The sequence below is a fragment of the Malaclemys terrapin genome, chromosome 18, assembly GCF_027887155.1.
Source record: "Malaclemys terrapin pileata isolate rMalTer1 chromosome 18, rMalTer1.hap1, whole genome shotgun sequence".
NCBI lineage: Eukaryota > Metazoa > Chordata > Testudines > Emydidae > Malaclemys > Malaclemys terrapin.
The window spans coordinates 4018176-4034373 of record NC_071522.1 but is presented as its reverse complement, the minus strand read 5'-3'; the positions used below and the strand labels follow the sequence as shown (position 1 = coordinate 4034373).

Below are 16198 nucleotides of genomic sequence, written 5' to 3'. Positions count from 1 at the left end.
AGTTTAACACATTACGAGTAGTCCCGTTTAGTCTAATGAGACTATTTGCAGTGCAAAGAGTTAAGCACTATCTATGTGTTAGCAGGATTGCGGCCCAAGGTCTTACATCGTAACAAACCCTGAGGGTCAGTAGTCACTGGCTACAGTGGATACTATTGCATCTGGCTTATGACCTGAATTAGAATGTTTTTATTCAATGCAATACAAATATTGCAACACAAATAAAGTTTGCAGGCTCAAATGTCCATTTTGGACATGGGAAAATCCTTAAGTAGAAGTTTGAAGGGTGGACCTTAGAAAAACCCAAACCTTTGTTTAATTGCATCATGCAGTCTCAGATATTACACAAATCCTGCTTGAGATTTTTATAAGTAGTTCAAAAATCCTCAAATGAAAGGATATAATATCCCATGGATGACAAGCACAATTAATAGGAAGTAGAATAATAATAAAATAATGATACTTTGTATTCCAAGAGTGCCCAGAAGAGTTTAAGGCTCTTTACAAACATTAACAAATACAACCCTGTGTGATAGCTTTGTATTCTTATTGCAGTTCACAGCTACAGATGGGGAAACTGAGGCACAGAGCAAGGAACTGGCTTCCTCAAGATCCCACAAGGTGAAAGATTCCCCTGAATCAAACCTTATATAAAAAGGACACTTCATAATTGTGATGAGTGCCAGAAAACCAGTTCAGTGATATGCATTTCAGTAACCCAGAGCAAGGAATAAACCACAGGTTCAGTCCCTTTAACAGCACACCTCATCATTAGAAACAAGTGAGGACAAGCATTAGCTACAAGTTTTCCAGTATACAGCTCTTGATGCTGATTTCCTTTGAAGGCCCTTTACTTTACAATGCATCTGTCCAATTTTTTCCAGGATCATCCTGATTTAAGTTGGGGAGAACCTGCACTTTGGGAGCCCAGCTTGTAGGACATTACAACCATCCAGAACTTCCATCATCATGTTGTAAAGATGCATGGGAGGAAGCTGTGATACTCTGTGATGTCACTGCATCATGATATGCCAATGCAGTGTCATCACTCTGCAATGTAACTGTCCTGGTATCATGATGATGCTGAAGTTTGTCCCATCAAAAAACTCTGTAACAAATAAATAATAACAACAACAACAACAATAATAATAATAATAAGAAGAAGAAGAAGAAATAACCTATTTTATTGAAGATCTTAACTTGCTTTACAAATATTAATTAGTTAAACCTCACAACCTGTGGGTTACATAAGAGATTCAGAAGCATCTCTTCACTCATCTTTGAAATGCAGCCATCTTTAGAGCAGGATGCAGCTCCTGATCAACACCCCTTAGCAACTAATTCTTTCCCTTTAACATTGTTATTGTTAACTTGTTTTGTGGTGCTCTCTGATATATTTTTGTGCTCAGAGACTAGATCTGAGAGGACCATTTTATAAATACCAAATTAAATTAATTATCAACGCCCAACACAAGAGGCTGATAATAGCCAAAATATACAAATGGTGAGCAAATCCAGAAGAAAAACGTGGCCCTTAGCAAGAAACCCTAAAATCACAGCTCCTGGCAAACAACGTTTGCATTAACCTTCCGTGAGCAAGTATTTGTCTTTTTAAACATGCCCATTATCAAGAGAAAAATAACACAATCCTCCAGAGTGCTCCACACAGTCACAGCCCTATGCCTTTTAACTTCCAATGGGCTTCATGTGTTTAAAAGGGTCTGCCTGTGCAGATCCAGCTACAGGAACGGGCTCTTGATTGTATTACACTCTGGCGGCAGTGACACTGGGTGAAATCTGGTCTCCACAGAAGTCAATGACAAAACTCTTATTGATTTCAGTGGGGTCAGAACTTCACCCACTGTTTGTATTTCTCTGTAAAGAATTATGCATGATTCCATGTGACAAATAAATACTGTCATCAAAATAATCATAATAAAGATTTAAAGCCAGCTCTTTGGTCCTAATCCTGCTCATTGTGCCTACCAGTCTCCAGACAGCAAGGATTTTATTTTGTTTGTTATATACCATGAATACGTCCATGCTGTGCCTAGATAAAAACAAGGGAAGTTTATGAGAACGCGTGTTCATCTCTTTGAATGTCCTTGATTTTATTTGTGTGGTTAAAGAACGGTGCTGAGAGTCAAGATTCTTCAGATGAAATCTCATCCCACTGAAGTCAATGGCAAAACTCCCATTGACTTCAGTGGAGGTTCGGATTTCACCCAAATTCTGTTGCTGACCTTGCCATAGACTCACTGACCTTTACTACACTCATGAAATGGGCCCATAATTCACCACAGGTGCAGCTCCATGGGAGGTAGCATGGTCCAACAGGCTTAGCTACTTGGATCAAGGCGGTCCATTCCATGCAAAACGTGGGTGGCTGAAATAAACAAGGTATCACTCTCAGATATTTGCCAGGCTGCTAATGTGGTCTCTTGGGTGGATAAAGTTTGGGCATCACCCCGTGTCAGCAGGAAAAGGAAAAGCTCTTTTCTAAGGGACAGGTTCAAAGGGATGACTCTCATTGACTTTGGTGGGCTTTGGAGGAGGTCCTAAATGACTAATGAAATCCTGAGTGTATTTGGCCTGAATTGCATATCTATGATTGAAATCCCCCCCATCCTTTTGTGAATTTGCAGAAAAGTAAAAGCTCTGCCCAACAGGAAATCAGTCAGCCTTGGGCCCTGGAGCTCTAACTTGGAAACATAAAAGGTTTTGGTGCTTTTAGCAGAACGTGACAGTTTAATTATCTGAGCAGTCAGCCGAAATATGACTTCAAGATACCCTGGCCAGTATCAGAGAGGCTGGGGGAGATGTCTCCTCATTATTCAAAGGAAAATAAAATCTCTTCAGCTCCTAATTGAGTGGCGAATTTGCCTCCTCTCCATATTTAGATAAATAAATAAACTTTAATTTTTAATAGGATCTAAATGGGATGTACTGTTTGGGCATAATTAATCATGTGGAACTAGAAATTATTAATCACTAGGCAGCTCATACTCAGATAATTAACCAAAGTGAGCTGCTCTGACTAATTACTGTTTCAGAAAAACAAAAATGAGAGAGTACTGTTTGTAGCTTTTTCTAGCGTCAGTTTTGATTTCCAGCATGTTGCATAAGTCAGGCAATGAAACAGGAGCAGGTAAATTCTGATATACTGAAACACTGCTTGCTACTGACTAGATCCTGCGGACCTTACTCATTAGAGTAATTTTGCAATAGGGTTACTCACATGAGTAAAGGGGAAGGACACTTGGGCCTAAATCAGCTCACCCAGAAACACAGGGTTTTCTATGAATGATGTTGGTCTATGGGCCCCAGTCCTGCAATATGATCACCACTGAACCCATGTGGACCCCCATTAATTCAATGGGACTTCTTAAGGGTCTAACTGAATAGATCAGTTTGCAGGATCAGGGCTGTAGTATACAAAATGTATAAGGATCAAGATGGAAGGTATTGTGAAAGGGACACTATCAGTTTAAAAATCATATATTCCAAACATTTCCTTTATCTTTATTAATAATATTGTAGACTATTAATTACATCAGAAAGCATTTAAAAAAAATTACATGTGTTTTGTCAGTCATGCTGCTTGCTTTGTTTTTTGCATTTCACTCAGCTTGGGACAATGAAACTGGACTGAGCAGTAAATTTTCTGTTTATAGTCAATTTCATTTCCAAGCACTAGCACAATGCTTTGTATTTGCGTTTCAAACACTGAAGAGAAACTTTTTTTAAACTGTATTAATTGAGTTGAGAAAAAAAATGCATGAAAATGTGAACAGCTAAGAATCTAGGAATTAATGTTGAAAGAGGCTATAGCAGAAAAATATAACATACCTAATTATATACAGCAGGATGCCTGGAAAGCTGTATGATTAACAAGAGTGACTGATACCATTAGCATATGCAAAAAGAACAGGAGTACTTGTGGCACCTTAGAGACTAACAAATTTATTAGAGCATAAGCTTTCGTGGGCTACAGCCCACTTCTTCAGATGCATAGAATGGAACATATATTGAGGAGATATATATATATACACATACAGAGCGCATGAACAGGTGGGAGTTGTCTTACCAACTCTGAGAGGCCAATTAAGTAAGTAAAAAAAAAAAAACTTTTGAAGTGATAATCAGGCTAGCCCAGTACAGACAGTTTGATAAGAAGTGTGAGAATACTTACAAGGGGAGATAGATTCAATGTTTGTAATGGCTCAGCCATTCCCAGTCCTTATTCAATCCTGAGTTGATTGTATCTAGTTTGCATATCAATTCCAGCTCAGCAGTCTCTCGTTGGAGTCTGTTTTTGAAGTTTTTCTGTTGTAAGATAGCCACCCGCAGGTCTGTCATTGAATGACCAGACAGGTTAAAGTGTTCTCCCACTGGTTTTTGAGTATTATGATTCCTGATGTCAGATTTGTGTCCATTAATTCTTTTGCGTAGAGACTGTCCGGTTGGTAGCATATGCAGTGTTTTCAGGCTGAAATGAAAGTGGCTTCGATTAGAATTCTTATTTACAGGATAACAGATGGCTACACACACACAAAATTCATTTAAAATTTCATATGTGGATGACCCCAGTCCTTTAGTATTAATGGGAGTGAAAGAGTTTATACTGCCTGCTCAGCTATGTGGAGGTTTTCAAAGGAGGGAATTATTCCATATTCCAGCCACGCAAAAATTAGTTGACTTGATAAAGAATGATGCCGAGCCGCAATGAAAACCTGGGGACCTCTCATTGTCTTGTTCCATTGAGTGCAAGCTTCCTTTCTGCGACCAGATGGGGAGTGATTCCAGAAGGAGGCCTGCTGGAAGATCTGAGGTGCGGGGTTTTCCATTTAATTTGCAATGTCTGGGTGGGTGAAAAACTTCAATATAAGAGCGAAGTGGTGAAAAACACTCACCGGAGAGATGCAGGAATCTGAGCAGCTGAATTCTGGGAAACCAGAGATCTGGGATATAACTAGGGTGATCAGACGTCCCGTTTTCAAAGGGACAGTCCCATATTTAAGCCCTTCTGCAGGTGTCCTGACTTTTTCTTAAAAATGGACAAATCGTCCCATATTTTCTGTCTCCTCCCCGATCAGTACTGCCAGGTTCTGCTGCTGGCCTGATCCCTGCTCACCAGATGCCTGCCCACCAGCGGTGAGTGTGTGTGTGGGGGGTCCAGTGGCCGAGAATGGGGGTGGTTGTGCAAGGCTGGTGACAGGCTAAAGATGCAGTGTGCGGGGCCGGCCACTTCCCCTCCTGGTCTGTCAGCACAGCCCCCACTGCGTGCTGGCTCTTGGCCAGCAGTGTCCCCCCCGTCCTGTTTCTGGCTGGCACTGGCTGTGAGCTGTGGTGGTTGGTGAGTGTGGGCAGGCACCAGGTGGCAGCCGGTTATGTGTTGCTGCCTCTGCTCAGGGGCAGTTCCAGGCACCAGCGCAGCAAGCGCGTGCCTGGGGTGGCAAGCTGCGGGGAGTGGCCTGCCGGTCACTGTGAGGGCGGCAGTCAGGCGGCCTTCGGTGGTATGCCTGCAGGAGGTCCACCAGTCCCGCGGTTTCGGCGGCAATTTGGCAGCAGGTATGCCCAAGCCGTGGGACCGGCAGATCACCCGCAGAAACGCCACCGAATCTGTGTGACCGCGGATCGCCCGCAGGCATGCTGCCGAAGGCCGCCTGACTGCCGTGCTTGGGGTGGCAAAAAACATAGAGCCGCCCCTGCCTCTGCTGTCCACACATTGGCCCTTTATGTGCTTCCTCTCTTGCTGGCCTCTCCCTGTTATGTCTATGTTTATGTTTCTTTCAAAGCCTTTTTAATGCTGCAGGGACAGTGTTAGAAATGATGCAAGACGTGGCGTTTCTACGGTATTTCCCCAATCCAGCATACCAGGAGGAGAGGAGTTGTGTTATTTTGGCCTCATCCACGGATTCTTCGGGCAGTAAAAGAGCCAAGTGAAAAATATACAGACGCATGCAAGAAAATCATAAATATTCTAAACTCAAACATGGGATCCATACATATTTCCAGCTTTTGATTCAGATGCTCGGTCAGTGACCTCAGCTCTGCGAGAGCGCCAACAATTTCTCTGTCACGCCACATCATGGGAACTGACCCTTCCTTAATGCCTGAGGCCTATTTTCAGCTACCCAGAAAACCTCACGACAAACCACCAGAGGGTGCTAGTCACCTTATATGAGAACTGCCAAAACATCTTTGCGCATCTTTGCAGTCTGGGCCAGCCTTATGCAGCAGGACATGGTAGTGATTGTGCATGTGCATAGGGAAAACCTGCACAGAGAACCTCTGAGCGATCCTTGCTCCTTCTCCAAGGGCTTAAATTAAGAAGACACTAAACTGTGAACCCACATAATTATATCCACATGCGGAGGGGGAAGGTCTTTGGACAAGGCATCCCTGCAAACTGAATCCTCTGGGAGGTCTTTCTCCCTGGGTCAGTGATGTAAGTTAAAGTAATTTCCTAAGGCAGCTCTGACCTGAAACCTGCCCCAGGGACACTATTGCATAACAAGACATCAGTTTCTTGCCATGATCCAGTTTACTTGCTGTTTCTAGCCCTACTAGCTGGTTGACACTGCCTCCTGTGCCCTGATCAGAGCAGCCTGAGATGACTATTCAGATTCAAACAACCGGTGCCACTCGGGTAGCTGGCTAGTGGCTTTTGCCTGGTATGATTCCAAAAGTGAAGGCTGAGTTTCTCCTGTAGTTCATGAAAATCAATGCGACCTGTAACTGAAATGAAGGGACTGGGCAGGAGTGGCCTGAAAGTTTAACAGTAAAAGCTTGCTCTATCCATGGATTTTGGAAGCATCACTAGGATTTGGAACATTCTCTACAAAATGGTATATTCAAAATGACTCTGCAGAAGAGAAATGCTGGTGTGTCCAGCTTTTATTTTCAGAAAAATCAACACCCCCCCCAACCCAACCACTTTGTGATTTCTACCCTGCTTGCATTTTCAACTGTATGTAGAAAATTATCTGAGATGAAAGGGGCGGTTTTCACAGGCACAAAGGGGAGGTAAGTGACCATCTCCCAGTGACGTCCAATAGAAGCTGGGAGGGTGGGTGCCAATTTTCACAGGGGCCCAAGTGATTTAGAAGCATGAATCCAAGCGAAATGCAATAGCATGTGTGCCTCTAAATCACTTAGGCTTTAAAACATAATTCCATTCTGTGTGGCTAATTGGCCTTTAAAAAGCTGCCCTTAAAACTCTATGGCCCCAGTCCTATAATTGAATCTGTGCAGCTGGACCCATGTGCTCCTTATTTCAAAGGGACTCGGCATGAAAATAAGGGTTTGCCTGCTTGAATCCAACTGCAGCTTGGGGGCTTAAATGAAGCTACAAGTACGCGGACGTGACATTGGACATTTTCCATTAATTCTGAGGCCAGGCTGCACAACTTTTCAACTTTTCTCTCAGGTGAAACCTGGAGAGAAAGATGAATATTTATTTATGATTCTTTCCAGACACATATACGTTTAGTTTGCCACGCCGTTAAAAAAATAAAACTGGTAACTGAAGGCAGGTGAAGAAATGTAAACAATCCTTTATGTTGAAGTCATAATGATCCGGAGTCAGCTACCGACAGAACTTTTTGCTAAACAAGGAAGTGTAAGATCCATTACCAAAAACTTGTTGGTAAGAGAAAGACAGGCCCAGTGTGGAACTGATATCCAGATATGTGTGTGCATCTGCTGTTATCACAGAGTTTTAATATGACTGTGGTAAAAACGTTGCATGGCCTGAATGCTACACCTAAGTTCTTTAAGTGGGTGACATTAACAGTGTTCCATAGTTATTAGAAAACTCGCTCACTTGTGTTTTTTCCCGGGAAATCTTCCCCCTGCTGTCAGTAACAAGGAACTTCATCTACCAAAGTACATAAAGCCTCACAGGTCGTTGGGGCCTGATCCTGCCAGCACTTTACATGTATGTGTAACACTACTTACAGGAGTAGTGCCACGTAAGTTAATGGAACTACTCACATGAGTAAAATGACATGTGGGGTTATAGGATCGGATGCTTCAGACTGTCAATGTACTATTAATATTACTTTAAAAGAGCCCAAGTGTTTAGAAAATCTATTATCCGCCACATACAAGGCACTACTTGGATAAAACAATCAATTATAATTATGCTCTATTTATATCTATAATGCCAAAGCTCTGCAACTAAAGGTTGAAGGTCGCGGCCCCAAATGTCAGGACCAACGAAGCCTTACTCAGCATGGCACTGTCTCCTTGATTCATGCGTGTAGTCCCACTGAAGTTAGGCTTGCAGGACAGGGCCCTCAATGTTACCTAGACACTGGATGTGCAAGGCCCTATGTTCAGTACCACAAGTGATATGTGAAACCCGCACACAGGCAGTGTGGGTGCACACAGCAGGCTTGCTTCATAGGTGCTGGAACTAGGGGGGCTGCCCCACCAACTGGCTTGAAGTGGTTTCCATTATACACAGGGTTTACAATCTGGTTCAATGGCTCTCAGTACCCCAGCTTGCAAAGTGCTTTGGGCTGGCACCTGCAGAGCCATTCCTGCTAGAGGCGATTGGACTGCGCGTGCTGCCTAAAGGCAGGCAGGGAAACTAGAAAACGCACTGGCACATGCCCACTGCCATGGGCTCGTCAGCAAGGCAAAGCTGGGCATGCCTGGGGCACAGGGCGATGGCCAGAAGATGGTGTGCCTGGGTCTGGGGCCACAGCAGAGTCCGATGTACTGGGAAAGGGAAGAGGGCGCGGCGGGGCCGGCTGAGCGGGTGGCGGCCCCAGGGGGGTGTGGGCTGCAGATGGGCCAGCACAAGGCAAAGCGCAGCCCTGGCACAGAACTTCCCGCCCTTGCTAAGAGACTGGCACGTGCCCTCCTGTGGCTCTGCGCTCCTCCCCAGGGCGCTCGGGTAGGAGGGGACCCCACAGTTCAAAGGTCGGGTGGGGGGGACCCCACAGTTCAAATTCGGGGCCCCTCCCTGGATATGCGGCTTCCCCCCCCACCCCTTCCCGATAGGGAGGCCGGGCAGGGCTGCTGGGTTTTGCACGGCCCCCCGGGTGGCTTCCCCGTCCTGGCGCGCTCCTGCCTCCCCGCCTGGCACCACGCCCTGCGGCTGACCTGAAAACGCCCAGGCGGGCGGCAGGGAAAGCCCCGCGGGGTGGGCCAGGGAGGGAGGCAGCCGCCCCATGACTAACCCCCCTCCCTTCCCTCTGCAGCCCGCCCCACCCCGGCCTCCCCCGCGGCGCGCCTGCGGCGGGGAGAGCTGGCGCTGCGCCTTTGCGCACGGGCGCATCTCCCCGCGGGAGGGCTGGGGGTGGCAGCCCGGCAGCGCTGGGAGCCGGGGGGCTCCAGCCCCTTCTCCCACCGCCACGTGACGGGGCTGGGCCCGAGGAGACGCCCACCGCGGTGGGTGGGTGGGTGAGAGGGAGGGGAGGAAGGGGACCGGGACACCTGCCCGTGGCAGCAGCCGGCAGAGCAGCCGCGCTCCCTCCCGGCCGCCCCCACCTCTCCGGAGCCCCGCTGCGCCCGCCGGGGCTGGATGTGCCGCGGGAGCCGGGCGCGGAGGCGGCCTTGGGTGTCACGAGCGGCTCCGGCCTCAGCAGCAGCTCCACGTGGGCGGCCCCGTCGCAGTCAGGATCCCAGCTGACAGCGGCTGGGGAGGGGGGTGAGGAACTGCACCGGGGCGGCCGCCGCCTCTTCCCATGGACCTGTCCGGGTGCCAGCCCTCGCCGCCGCTTGGATGCTGATGTGAGGCAGCCCAGGGGGGTGTCCTGAGCTCCCTCGCTGCCTCCCCCCCCCACCCCAGCCCCCCCAGATGCATTCGCTGCTGGATCGCAAGAAGAAAGCAGGCGGCTGCGTGGATGCTGGGCTGGAGCTGCCGGCTGCAGGTTCCCTTCCCCAGCCTCAGAGGATGTTCAGCTGCGTGGGCTGCTTCTGGGTCCTCCTATCCTCCTGCCTGGTGGCCGTCTGCAGCTTCAGCTTCCTCTCGCCTGCCTGGATCGTGAAGGAGCATCACCTCCAAGCCCACGGCGGGGTCAGCTTCGGCTTGCTGTGGCACTGCTCCGAGACGCTGGAGCAGATGTACAGCTGCTACACCTTCGGGGGCCTGGGCAAGTTCCACGAGATCCCCTCCAGCGCCTGGCAGGTGAGGGGCTGCGGGATCCCGGCGGCTGGGCTGGGGGGAACCGGCTGGGCTGCCTGACCCCCAGGCAGGCTGCCCCCTGGGCTTCTCTCCCTCCAAACGGTGGCTGTGCTGATGGCTTGGGATGCTCCTTCCCTCCTCCCCCACGTTGGTTGTCTGACAGGAGCAGCCCTGCACCCTGGGGGTATAGCCCAGGCAGGCAGTGCAGCAGAGGGGGTTTAGGTGCAGCCCTGTACCCTGGGGGTATAGCCCAGGCAGTGCAGCAGAGGGGGTTTAGGTGCAGCCCTGTACCCTGGGGGTATAGCCCAGGCAGTGCGGCAGAGGGGGGTTAGGTGCAGCCCTGTACCCTGGGGGTATAGCCTGGCTGGGCAGTGCAGCAGAGGGGGTTTAGGTGCAGCTCTGTACCCTGGGGATATAGCCCAGGCAGTGCGGCAGAGGGGGTTTAGGCGCAGCATTGCACCCTGGGGATATAGCCCTGCTGATGCAAACGGGACAGAGGAGCTGAAGTCTGCAAATGGTGGGCTGGGCTGTGGATCCGAATCTGATTTCGAACTCCAAAGGCTCTGAGATCCCCGCAGTGGAAATCAGGAATGGCCCTGTGGAAGCCAGGGGAGCCAGGCCGGTGTAGGACAGGTGTAAGCGCGGTCAGGATTGGCTCCAAGCCTCGTCAGCCCAGGGAGCGCTCCAGGGGCAGGATTAGCACGTGCTGATAATGTTAGTCGAACGTCAGGATCCAGCGCACTGGAGTGTGGAGCCCATTAGCTGGGCTGCACAAAACATCTCAATCCAATTAGGGCGGCCGGAGGTTCCAGTATTAGCACCTGCTTCCCCATAAGCATCTATTTTAGGAGCAGCTGGGAGGGGCAGGCTCAGGGGCACTGGACCTACATACAGAGCCCTGTGTGAGCCTCCAGTCTGAAGGCAGCTGCCTCCTCCAAGGTGATGGCATGGCCCCTGGGAGCAGTGTGTGTGTGTGTGGGGGGGGCGAGGCAGATTACTGCCAGCTCTCCAGAAGGCTTTAATCTGGTTTGCTCTGAAAACGTGGGCAATTATCTGGTTCATGCTGCTTGCCCGGAGCGGAGCGAATGAAGGTGCACATCTCTTTGCAAGGACTTTAGGATTAAACTTCTGAGTCCTCCCTCCCCTACATTCACTGGGGTGAACCCTGCTGGTACCCGTGTATCAAGGGGTATAAGAGATAGACAATGTGCAGGCAAATGTCGACCTACTAATGGGGGAGAAAATGGGGGAAAGAAATGGAACAGGTTTTGCATATTTGAAACTTTTGTTCTTACCACGGTACCTGTGCAGGAGAGACGGCAGGTGGTACCAGCACCTCTTATGTCTTACCAACTAGGGCTGTGTAAAACTGTCTTTTGCATGCGTCGACTTCAGTGGGAGCTGTCAATGCACAGCACCTCTGAAAATCAATCCACGTACTGGGAAGTTAATAGCTCTTTGCTCATTCTGCCCTGGCTGGTGCTACCCCCTGCTGTTGCCAGACAAAAGTTACCTGGACTGGTGGCTCTTTGTTTTACTTAGAGTTCAGGACAGCCTCTCAGCGTTCTGGCTGGTGGGGCTGGGATTATTCTGCTGTCTTTGTGTGACAGGAGCTTTCTGCACTAGATGCAGAATAAAGCAGCGTTTCAGCACGAAACCGATGATTTTTCCCCTCCCCTTCATTCTTAATCTTGTTTCCTTTCCTTTTATTCCCTGCTAGTAACGGTGGAGGCTCTGACTATAATTTCCCTACAGGTTTCCAAACATATGAGCTTTGAACTGGACAGCATTGCTCTGTCGCTGGAATCCCACACAAGGGATGAATCAGGGGAAGGTCATGCCTTATGCCTGACACAATGGGGCATTTAGTGGTTGAATTTCTCAGGCTGTCATGGACTCGAACTGTATCACTTTAAGGAAGCAAGTTCCATAGGCTATTGTGTGTTTAAACTGTCAGTGGTCTCTAAGATTGTCATTAATAACAAGTACACAATTTGTATATTGCACAGAGGAGAGCAGGCTAACTATAATGCTTCCTGTTTGTGCAGTAAAGGATTAAAAAAAAAAAAGAGTCATTCGGTTTTTAAAACTTGGCCTTTATACAGATGTTTACAAATGGTGTTCAGATAAACACCTCCAGGTAATAACATAACTTTAAAGATAAGAATGAAGCACAATAAGTAATTCATTCCAACAAGATTCCACTACCCAGAGCTTCAGGGCTGTAATATCCTTTTAAGAAATACAGAAAAGAACTGAATACAAAGGCTCAGAGCTTCTTGAATGGATCTTGGCTCCAAACAAACAGTATTCAGGTATGAGGGGGAGACAGTGTACACCAGGTCTTGGTCACATTTCAGTCTCCTTTATTAACCCCTCTGTAATATTTAATTAAGAACAGCCTACAAACAACGCAGTTTGCTTCAGTGGAATGGGAAGAAAATGCCCTTCTGACTGCTTCCAGCTATGACACAGATGCCTTTTGTACTGGGTGTACAAGCAGGTAAAAGGGAGTTAGTCCCTGGGATCTTCACTGAGAAGCCGCGTTGCTTTGGCTTCCTGTACGATCCATCGTAGGAGTGGCCCTGGGCTTTATAAACCCACAAAGAACTGGGAGAAGCGCAGTGCTGCCAAACCCAAACATGAGTCAGGGTTTAACAAACTCATTGTTTGGCTTGAAATCAGGAGATTTCATTTTTTTAAATAACCAATGTGGGGTTGTTTTTATTTGCCTTCTGTTTTCTGAGCCTTCAGAGTTCACTCAGGTCACGTTCTCAAGCTTTTCTCTGAATCTTGAGAGCTAGAAACTTTTCTTTTTGAATGAAGGCTGAGCTTCTCACTTCCAGTTGATTCCAGGAACTGGAGCGTTAAAGAAAAAACATAAAATACCTCGAGAGTCTCAATAAAATCACGAGCATTGGGCAGCCTGGCCAACTGGGGAAGGATAGTTCAGTGGTTAGAGCACTGGCTTAATCTGTGAGAGACTTGTGTTCCATTTCCTGCTCTGCCACATACTTCCTTTGTGACCATGGGCAAGTCACTTAGCCTCTCTGTGCCTTATATGCACATTGGGGCTAATAATGCTTCCTACCTCACAGGGGCGTTGTGAGGATAAATACATTAAAGGCTGTGATTTGCTTTGAGGTCTACTGATGAAAAGCATCATATAAGAAATAGGCTTTATTAGTCTGGTAATGGTTGGCTGTGAAGCACTGTGTTTTGCAAGCAAAGGGCCCTATTGGGAGTCAGTATTGTAGGGTCAGCCTGGTGGTTTGTATGGGAAGAAGCACTTGCTCTTATGCCTACATGAACTGTTCCTCCCCCTTGCCCAGATGGCAGTTACCGCATTTCAAATGTCTCCCCGTTCAAATGTGCTGATTTTGTGAAGGGGCGGGGGGAGCGTTCAGCTCTGCAAATGTTCATTAATGCGAGTTGTGTGTTTGCACTTGGGGGATTATGTTAATCATCCTACAAATGATGCTTTGAATCATGTCTAGAGGTTAATTACCATGCCTTTCTTCTCTTAAGAGGGCCTTTTTGCCTGCTTAGAATTGCTGGCTTTTTTTGCCTTCTCTATAATTACTTTTGCAGCTTTGCAATATCTAGGGTTCCTTTAGTTTAACTCTATCACCCCTTAGGAAGTACGGCCTTCCCACCCTGCTCGGGGTCACTCGTGCAGCTCTAAGGTGCACATGTCCTAAGCGGAAGGAGCAGGATGATTTCCTGGGCATGCACAGGGTAGAGACATAAGAAGGGCGAAGGGAAAAAGTCTTGTGGGGGATAAAATTGCTTGGGTATGACACGTTCTAAGCTTGCTACAAAAACGGGCCTTAGAACACACAGACCCACGAAATGGTTTCCTCAGAAAGGTGGCTGTTGTCTCTCTCTCCATCTCTGCCCTGACATGCAGACGGTTGTTGCCGGGATGATGTAGGCTGCAGACACAGAGTTCTCTTGCACTGGCATGTCAGGAACGCATGACCTGCTGCGGAAGGCTGGTACATCTGTGCGAACAACGCTCCATAAAAACTGGGACCCAGTCCCCTCAGCAAAATTCTGGCGTTCGTCAAGGAAGGAAAGATGACAGCACGTTGTTGCCCAGATTTAAGGCTCCGCAGTCAATGAACCAGTTTACGAGCGGGATCCTTATTAGAGCTATTCTTGTAAATAAGGGTCACTCGTGTCAAGGTCTTGGTCAGTCAATTCTGTACAGTAATTTGGTGACTGGGAGCCTTAAATCTAGGCAGTACTGTCAGCATCTCAGAATTAAAGAGAATTCCTCCTGCTCCTCAGGGACACAGGAACTCACTATGAGTTCATGCTACTTATTTCGGGCTCTGAGGAAGGCAAACGTAGTTCTGTATCTTGAGCTAGTTTGTTTATAATTTTTTTTTAAATGGAAACGTCAGTCTGGTATGTCTCTTCTGTCAAGTGTTGCAGTTTGGAAGCGAATGCTCTTTGATCTCAAACGTCTATCTCCCCCCCCAGTAGTCTCCAATTATTTTCAGGCTTAGCAAAGCATGTCCTTTAAAACAACATAATAGTTGATCAGCCCCTGATATTCAGTCTGGAAACACTTTGACCATTTGCCTCTGAAGAATCTACAAGAGGATGAACACTCTGTTAGCACAGAGCTCAAAATAGGGAATTCAGATTAGGAATGGAGGATTTGCCTGACCCAGTGACACCACTGGTCTGATCAAGTCTGAGATCTTGTCTCTAGCAGGATTCAGCGCTCAGGCTTCGGAGGAAGTCAAAGCAAACCTCGTAATGCACCTAGCTAGTTGATCAGACACCACGATGATGGGCATGGTATGAAAACTAGACAGACAGACAGCACTGGAGGGGAAGGTGGGGGGCAAAATTCCTTCTTGGACCCTTTTAGGGTTGACCTGGAGCTAATCAACTCTAGTTGTGTAGCTTCTCCTGGTTGTACCTCTGGCACTTGACTCCCTTTGTGATCTTAGCAGGTCACTTTGGGGCAGGGTTTTAAAAGTATTTAGGTGCTTAAAGCTGCAGATAGGTGCTCCGTGGGATTTTCAAAGTACCCAACTGCCTAACTCCCATTGAAAATCCCAGTAGGTGCCCATACTTGGATTGTCAGGGACAGGGACTGTCTTCTTGTTCTGGGTTTTATACAGCGCCTGGCACAACAGGGTCCTGGCCCATGATTGGGGCCCCAAGGTGTTAACACAACACAAATAACAATAAGAACCTGACCCCCTGCACTTGTGCAGAGGCCCGATGACTTACAGGGCGCCCACACAGAGCAGCTTGCAGGATCGGGACTTCGTTTGGCATTATCAACAAACGAATAGGTTTAGTCCTCAATACAAGAACCCTCCCAAGAGAGCAGGTTCTTCCGGCTGCTGCTATCAGTTACTTTGATTCCTAATTATGCTTGCACAGCTTTGGCAGGAGACTGGAGGGGCGTGTCAGCATTTCTGAAACCAGTGTCTTCCTCTCTAGGCATATTACCTAGCTATGGATTTTATGCTGTTTCATTAGGCATCCAGAGTTCTGTGACTTCTGTTCACTGAGTGGAAGATATCCCTGATAATGGGAGCACAGAACTGCTGTATTGGATCCAGGTCCGAACTGAGCAAAGTACATAAGCCTGTGTTGAGCTAGGAGCCTGTGAGCAGCCCCAGTGAAGTCAACAGGGGGTCACCTAGTCCTGTATCCTGTCTCCAATAGCAGCCAGTCCTGGATGACTGAAAGGACGGTGTAAAACCACCATCACGGACCATTCTGCAATACCAGGCCTATAGGGGAATGTTTTTTCCTACAGCTAGGTACTGAGTGGTTGGTTTGTCCTGTTTAAACTTCTATCCTGCCTAATGCAACTGCTGATTATACTCTTATTATTCATTATACCTTTTGTTAATTGTATTAAGCTCTTTGCCTCAGTAATATCTTGTGGCTGTGAGTTCCACAGATGGCTTATTTCCGTCCATCCATGCGGTAAGAGCTTAAGGAACATTGAAGGTTTGGGCCAAGAGCATGGTGTTCATCTGGGTTACTCCTTCCAGTCATTTCATTAATCAGCAGACAATA

At 47.6% G+C, this 16198-nt stretch overlaps 1 protein-coding gene across 1 annotated transcript in view; it reads left to right on the top strand.

The window, feature by feature from the left end:
• The first annotated feature begins 9289 nt into the window (after positions 1–9289).
• The window catches only part of LOC128825602 (LHFPL tetraspan subfamily member 7 protein-like), a 166147-nt gene continuing 159238 nt past the window's right edge, over positions 9290–16198 (top strand). The window contains exon 1 of the mRNA XM_054008242.1: positions 9290–10144. Within this exon, the coding sequence (XP_053864217.1) occupies positions 9815–10144 (330 nt within the window). The 5' untranslated portion in view covers positions 9290–9814. The remainder of the gene's footprint in view (positions 10145–16198) is intronic.